This window comes from Zea mays, chromosome 5, assembly GCF_902167145.1.
Source record: "Zea mays cultivar B73 chromosome 5, Zm-B73-REFERENCE-NAM-5.0, whole genome shotgun sequence".
NCBI classification, from domain to species: Eukaryota; Viridiplantae; Streptophyta; class Magnoliopsida; order Poales; family Poaceae; genus Zea; species Zea mays.
The window spans coordinates 40,848,709-40,856,458 of NC_050100.1; the positions used below are offsets into that span (position 1 = coordinate 40,848,709).

The following is a 7,750-nucleotide window of genomic DNA, read 5'->3' on the forward strand; positions in this document are numbered from 1 at the left end:
ACAAAACGTCTCAGGGATATAATATAATACATCTGACAGCTCTTGTTAAAACATCTTCGGGGCCTGCTAAAATGTTCACATTATGTTCCGGCTATGAAAACTTGCAGTTCTCTGCGATGCTAGAGTTGCAGACATTTTCTTTTTTTATCAGTGTTGTAAAGTACTAGCTCAGATAAGATGGCGTGTCAATTCAGTTTACCAGTCAGGCTTGGCTAGTTCGCCTGAAGTTCTCGTGGGATGAGCAGCTGTAGACCTACAGTTCTAGCTCTGATATTCTGCAAGTCTTTGTAGGTTGTAGAAACTAATTTTCTCCCACCTGTCAAATGTTTATGGAAACTGTTTTTCTCTCGCTTGTCAAAATGAACGTGGAGATGACAAAGACTATATTTTGTTGCTTCTTTGGTATCGGCTCCTTGTGAAGGGTTGATCAAATAGGCAAATAGAGGTGGTGAATGTGAACTAATAAAAATATTTGTACTAAGTAATCTTGATTTAATTTTCAGTAGTTCAGCTCTAACCAAAACTTTACGGACAATTTCAAATTCAAGAACACCTACACCAATTTATGGTGGTATGCCTTGAACAGATTCTTAAAAAAAATATCAAGTTAACAAAACAAACGGAACTTAAACTAAAAAGTCTGAGAAAAGACAAATCAAAAACCTTTCTAAATAGAGCGGCGATGGCGATGTCAGGGGACGGTAGCGCCGCTCACGTCTCACCCTATGCAGCAGTGCCACTCGATCAAAACTTCATGGATTAACAGAGAGAATTCAAGAGTGTTTTTAAAGTTTGGACTTTACAATGTTAACCCTTTGAAAATATAGATCATAAATCATCAAACAAAGTTGGGATTTTCAACGAAATTCTAGTCTGCTTAAATCTCATGCTCGAGATGAATCAACTCATACCTACCGGTGGCAATGGTTCTAGGAGTGTCATATGTCTTAAACCAGCACAAACTTCCCCATAGACTGTAATGCCCAAAAACATGGAGAGATAAAATAGTCCTTGTGACATAGTAATCATGTGACGTTATTTATTTTAAGCATCTCAAACAATTGGAAGGCTAGATTTGAACAAGTAAAAATTAAATAAATATAAAATAATGTGCATCCCATGCTGGTATTTATTTTTGTTTCGTTTTATTTGCTGAAAACATAAATGTAAACTTGGAATTTAAAGTTGGATTTGAAAATGAAATAGAAAACAGCAAAAGAAAACAGGAAAGGAAAAAGGGTAATCGTGGATAGACTAACCAAAGTAGCCCATTTTATTCTAGTAAAACCACCTATTTGAGAGCCTGATTGGCAGAATTATACATGTCACGGATTGTGTGTTTGCATGGAGTTCCAAAGAAAATTGTCTCGAACAGGAGATCACAGACCACCTCCCGATTCTGGCAGAAGTTGCACGAGAGTATGGACACAAAAATAAACGTTAGCTCAGCCTACCATCCCCAAACAGATGGCCAAATCGAAAGAACCAAACAGATGTTGGAAGATATGTTAAGAGCTTGTGCTCTTAAACATGGTGGTAGTTGGGACAAGAGTTTACCCTACGCAGAGTTTTCCTATAATAACAGTTATCAAGTTTTTAATCAATATTAAGCACACATTGAATTTCATATGGTTAGAACATTTTTATTGACTTTGAAAGTCCCATTCTATATGCAAGACCACATGTGTCATGAAACAAACTTAACCATGATTGCTTTCATTGGAACTATAGTTGTTCCAAAGTATATAGCCCATTTTCTTAGTTTCATTTGTATTGATGTCTTCTGTTAGATTGTTTCTACAACAACACCTTGTTTTTGCTTTTCATGTCAACACAATATGTAACACTATTAGGTTTGTATTTGCATTTGAACCAAAGTACACTTCAATTGATACAACAATCCATAATCCAAGTGTATATAATATAATTGTTAATATGTTTAACACTTACTTGTTAGTCGTTTAACGTGTCATCATTCAATCAACTAAAGAGATAGATGCACTTACATAAGTCTAAAAATGGTTTAGTAGAAAAAGCCATTTTAGCGAAAAAAGTTGAAGTCGAAAACGTTTTAAAGAGTCGCGCTCCTCTAAGGGTGCATTTGGTTTGGATTTTGCCCCCTAAAAGCCAAAAGCCCAACTAAAGGGCTGGATCCAGAAAGCATTTTTTCTCTAAAAGCTGATTTTCTTACAGTGTAAAACTGAAAGCACCTCTGAAACTGCTTTTAGCGGCTTTTGGATGGAACTGTAAAAATATATATGAAAGATTTTTTTAGCTTTAGTGGTTTTCACCAAACGGCTTTTAGCTTTTTAGTAGTTCACAGTCCACATCAGCTTTTTTTCACAGCTCACAACCAAACAGACCTTAAAGCAACTCTGGCTGAGAAGCCTACCAAATAAAACCTTGAGAGCTGCTTAGGGGGTGTTTGGTTTGTGGAATCACACCATCCAAAATGAGGTGATGCATCATGGGTCCATTACTCAAATTTGGTGGCATGATCTCATTCCTCATATTAGTACTAGCTAACTAACTATGAGAAATGAGGTGGTGATGGATTAACTTATTCCATTCCACAAACCAAACAAAAAACTGAAGAGTGAGAAGATAATGGAGTAGCTCATTCCTTAAACCAAATACCCTATTAGGCCTTGTTCGGTTATTCATATCCCATATGGATTGGATGGGATTGGAAAAAAGTACGAAAGATTTTGACTTATTTAGAATTTAAACCAAATACCCCATTAGGCCTTGTTCGTGCTTAACGGGCTGTGCTTGAAGAGCCCACGTGCTTGGACGTTGGCCCAGGCACGACCCTTTGGGCTAGTTTTCGTGCCGGGCTAGCCCACTGGGCACGACATAAAAAACGGGTCATGTCAGCATGAAGCCCGACATGTTTAATCACAACAAAAAAAAGCAACATAAAATATAATAAATGAGCTGTTTTGTGCAATGCTGTCCCGTTAAAAACCTTTCTAGGTAAAACTAACCCTTGTGAGAAACCCTAGAAAAGAAAAAAGAGTGCAGTCAGCTCAAAGTTTAGTCACTAAGTTTATATCTGTTACAAATGTAGATTACAATACAAAATCTCTCTCTCACAATGACAAAGCACAGAACAGATCACCACACCAGAGTCTAGAACTAAGTAGTAAATACCAAAACACAAAGTCTAGAACGGATCACCACACCAGAGTCTAGAACAGATCACCATACCAGAGACGACGGCGAGCGGGGGAGGGCCGGAGGGGAGGACTAGACGACAACACGAACTCACATAGTTCACCGAGAGAGAGGGGATAGGATAGGGGTTAGGGTAGAGAGGAGCTGGTGGATCGAGGTCACCGGCGTCGAGGACGGGAGCCAAAGGCGCCGAGGTCGCTGGATCGGGGCGGCGCCGCGACGGAGGAGCCGAGTCACCGAGATGGGAATCGCCAAGTCGGGGAGAGAGAGGGAGCCGGGAGGTCGAGTGCGAGTGAGAGCTGAGAAATCGACAGCTGAGGGGGCGAGGGGGTGAGGCCGTGAGGGGTACCGGGCTGTACCGGGCTGGCCATATGGGAGCAGGTCGTGCCGTGTCGGCCGACGTGCCTGGCTTTCGGCCCAGGCACGGCCTGCTTCACTAGGTCGTGCTAGCCCGGGCCCATCCCTCACGTGTCGGGCCGGGCGTGGACCGGGCCAAAAAACGGGCCTCGAGCTGGGTTAACGGGCTCGTGCTTCATGTACAACTATAGACACCGTCCCCTCGATTTTTTGGATCACGCCGCCACAAAAAACTACTCCGATGTTTATCTCGCCATCACGTGACTCTCATATAAACATTATATAAATTGTGGTCGCTCTTTTCCATTCCTCTATGTACATCCAACCAAACACCGTCTAAGTGATCCAACTGTGCACTTCCATAGCATGAGACCACACTGGACCACACTGGGAGACAAGGACGAACGATGGCCTGGTGGGAGGAGGTAAAGCGGAGACATGGTGGGGAAGACGACCGGGAAAAAAGGACCTGCCGGACACAGTGCAGGCCCATGGCATGCGGCGATGCCCACGACTCCACGAGGCACCAGCGCACCACTCGAAAGCAGCAGTGGGGCGAGTGTTTGCGGCCTCGTTACCGCGCCCGCACATTATTGTTGCGGACCACTCCTTCACTACGACGGTCGGACGGTGCCGCCCTCCGCTAGCCCTGCCAGGTACTACACAATACGTACACACCACATTATACACGCAGTGTTGGTATAAAAGTAAGTACTACACAGTACGTAGATACACTAATGGTGTGGTGCAGTGAACGCAGGACACTAGTAATTTTTTTTTAGTCCAGACAGTCTCTTGAGTCCATGCTGCGCCCGTGTTTCCTCGCCAACCTCGAGCCACGCACGAACAACAGTGGCAACAACAAAGCGCAGCTAGCACGACAGCGATTAACTTTAATCAATGTCCACATCCATGCTTTAATTTCTCCTCTAGAACTAGTACTACTAGTAGCCACAAGTATCTAATCCTGGGACCGGGGCTAACGCAACATGATCAATGGACAGTAAAATCATCTACAGACACGGCAATACAAAGGCGCCACCGTGCGAATCGCCAACAGATTCCTCTGCTCCCTCCATCACCACTACTACAGCAAATGGAGGCCGCAGAGCAACGTTGCCAGTGGCGCCACCAATAACCGAGCCGAAGCCACCAGCGGGACGGCCGCGTCGCCGGTGGCCATGTTGGCGAGCCAAGAGACGCTGCCTTCGCTGCTGCTGCCGCCCAGGAGCACGCTGCCTTGGCCCCCGCCCTCGATGCCCAGGCCACCCATCGGCATCATCGCGCTGTCCGGGGTGGCGTCCGTGAACGTCGCGCCCGGTGGCATCATGGTCCCCGTCGGCATAGCCGGGGTCGCGCCCGGCATCGGCGTTGCCTCCGGCACCGTCGTCGTCATTGTCCCCGGCACCGTCGCCGGCGTCGCGCCCGGTGTGGTCGTCGACTTCTGGCTGCGCTCATGTCACGGGTACATACAAGAGCAGCGTATCCATCCGGTCAGAAGTTCACGTGCTCAGTAGTACGGACAAAATCATTTTGCACGCAAATGGGAAATACTACTAATAACGCCCCAAAAAAAGCATTTCGCCCATGCGCTTTTCGTTTCGTCCCCTCTGCTGTAAATCAAAGATATAAAAAATTTATTATGCCAAGATCTTGTACGTTGTAGCCCCATGTTCCTAGTCTTTCCTCATTCTAGGAACACAACAACACAGGTTCAGTCACTAGCTTGCATTGCGTCTACTTCAATTTCTCAGAGAAGAACCAGAAATCTCTGACAATGTAAATCTTGTAACAACAGTAGCCTCTGAAAAAAATAATTAATAGCTGAAAAAAATCTTGCAGTAAAGTCAGCAACCTCTGACAGTTGACAAGAGGAGTTAAAAGGACGACAGCAGGCTGTGTGGATAGATTAGCTGGCACTGGCAGAGACGGTAAAAGAGCTGCGGCAGATCAACCCCACCTTCACAAGCCGAAGACCCAGACAATCTTGGCAGAAGCACAGTGCCAAATCATGATCCATCACACACGCACCTCTCTCCACAAATTGCAACGTGAATGATGAGAATGACCAATAATATGCAATGGTGGGAGAGAAGAGAAGGGTGGGTGAGTGAATCAAAGGCCGGACCTTGGGGTGGCGCCGGGGCAGAAGGTGACGGTGTAGTCTGGGCCGCCGCCGCAGGTGAATGTGGAGGTGGGATCGTCGAAGGCGTAACTGTAGGAGCGCGGGCACGCGCTCTTGAACACCTGCGAGTAGGCAGTCGGCCGGCACGCCGCCGGGGTCGCGAAGGCGCCGCTGCAGCAGTACTCGGGCCGCGCGAACGCGTCGCACGCGCTCCGGCACGCGGCGCCGCCCCCGGCTCGGAGCTCGGCGGGGCACATCGCGTTCAGGTCCGCTGCGCACCCGGCCGCCGCGCACGACGCCGGCCCGCTGGAGCCTGCGCCGCCGGAGGTCTCCACCAGCACGGGGAGGTTGTAGCCATCCACGAGGCTGACGTCGTAGAAGTCCAGCCCGCCACTGCCGTCGAGCGTGAACTCGGCCAGCGTGGCCGGCGGCGCAGCGCCCGCGCCCGCGCACTCGGCGGAGCCAGAGCCGCAGTCGCCCGTGGCACAGACGAGCCGCCCCGTGGCGCCGTCCTGGGAGCAGCCCGTGCGCGCCCACATGCGGCCGGACCAGCCCGCCGGCGCCGGCACCGCGCGTGCCGCGCCCGGCGGGAGCTCGAACCCCGTCGGCTCCAGCCTTGGGCTGCCGGCGTTGGACAGGACGCCCGGCCACACCGTGTCCGTGCACCGGTTCACGAACATGAACGTCGCCGCGTCCCCCACTGCGAGAAACGGGGAACCTTAAGCTTGGTTACCCGCCAATGCAGTGCAGGTGATCTCGCAACATCTCGAAAAGAAAGGAAACATTCGGTCGATTTGACGAGAGTTCATTACCTCTGCACAAGACGAAGAACACGAGCAGAAGCACGCCCATTGGTCTTGGCAACTCCATTGCTGCTTCTTGAGGCAATGCAATGGCCGAGACTGACAGGGTAATGTGGGTACAGCTGCACTGCAACTGCAAGCACGGGGAAGATGCGTGTGCAGTGTCGCTGTGCCAGTGCAGTTATTAGTGCCTGTAGGCTGTAGCGATGCCGTCGCGGAGTGACCGTCTGGTTGACGAGGATAGGTTTGTACGAAATAATCGTGTCTCGTTGGCTGGCTCGGTTCAGTGTCAGTTCCGCTCGGTTTGGAGCTCGCGAGATAAGAGTGCGTTTGGTTGGAGAGTCAATTAGAATGTAGCGATTCTATTCTAGTTTCTCCGTTTGGCAAGCGGAAACAAAATCACTCTATTTTTTTTGGTTGAAGAATATAATAGAGCGGAGCCGTTCTCTTCTTGTTTAGTTAGATAGTCATATGCGTGTAGAGGGGAGGAGAACGCTCGCGTCCGAAATAGCGCTCACATCTGATCATTTTGGTGGAGCGGGAGGCCGGGAGCACTCCAACTATTTATGGTAAATTTTTATACGGAGACTTTAGGAGTCGTTCCGCTTCTCTTTTGTTGGAAACCAAACACCCAAAAAAACTAGAATGGAGACGCTTCATTCTTCTCCACTCCTCAATCAAACACATACTAAATGAGCTACCATATTCCAGCAAAACGAAACCATATGCATATCTGTCGGGGACCATAATTAGGGGTACCCTCAAGACGCCTAATTCTCAGCTGGTAACCCCCATCAGCATAAAGCTGCAAAGGCCTGATGGGCACGATTAAGTCAGGGATCAGTCCACACGAGTGACTTGATCACGCTTCACCCGAGCCTAGCCTCGGCCGAAGGCAGCCGACCTCGAGAGACTTCCGTCTCGCCCGAGGCCCCCTTTTTATGGCGGACACATCACCGGCTTGCCCAAGGTCTTGGCTTCGCTCAGAAGCAACCTTGACTAAATCACCACACCGACTGACCAAATTGCAGGGGCATTTAACGCAAAGGTGGCCTGACACCTCTATCCTGACACGCGCCCCCGGCAGAGCCGAGGTGACCGCCGTCACTCCACCGCTCCACTGGCCAGTCTGACAGAAGGACAGCGCCACCTGCGCCACTCCGACTGCAGTGCCACTCGACAGAGTGAGTCTGACAGGCAATCAGGCCTTGCCAAGGGCGCCACGACGAACTCCGCTCCGCCCGACCCCAGGGCTCGGACTCGGGCTAAGACCCGGAAGACGGTGAAC

The 7,750-nt window shown here is 49.0% G+C and overlaps 1 protein-coding gene across 6 annotated transcripts; it reads right to left on the bottom strand.

Moving 5' to 3' along the window:
• Positions 1-4,387: 4,387 nt before the first annotated feature.
• On the bottom strand, positions 4,388-6,744 carry LOC100381471 (putative thaumatin domain family protein). 6 transcript variants are annotated; one of them, XM_035968128.1, is made up of 3 exons: positions 6,472-6,744; positions 5,663-6,359; positions 4,388-5,338 (listed from the first exon to the last, which is right to left on the bottom strand). In XM_035968128.1, the coding sequence occupies exons 1-3, from the start codon at positions 6,527-6,529 to the stop codon at positions 5,272-5,274; spliced, it is 822 nt and encodes a 273-aa protein (XP_035824021.1). In that variant the 5' UTR covers positions 6,530-6,744; the 3' UTR covers positions 4,388-5,271. The 6 variants fall into 6 exon arrangements, 4 of the variants coding, with proteins under 4 accessions (XP_035824021.1, XP_023155796.1, XP_023155797.1 ...); XM_023300028.2 differs by having other exon boundaries at positions 4,388-4,982; positions 5,663-6,377; positions 6,472-6,735; XM_023300029.2 differs by having other exon boundaries at positions 5,663-6,377; positions 6,472-6,735.
• Between the last annotated feature and the right edge of the window lie 1,006 nt (positions 6,745-7,750).

What these genes read in the sequence shown, in the direction of transcription:
- LOC100381471 (XM_023300028.2), bottom strand. Translation starts at nt 6,529, where the DNA reads ATGGAGTTGCCAAGACCAATGGGCGTGCTTCTGCTCGTGTTCTTCGTC. An exon ending in GTTCTTCGTCTTGTGCAGAG is followed by an intron (nt 6,378 to 6,471) that starts GTAATGAACTCT and finishes ACCAAGCTTAAG; the next exon opens with GTTCCCCGTTTCTCGCAGTG. An exon ending in TGCCCCGGCGCCACCCCAAG is followed by an intron (nt 4,983 to 5,662) that starts GTCCGGCCTTTG and finishes ACATGAGCGCAG; the next exon opens with CCAGAAGTCGACGACCACAC.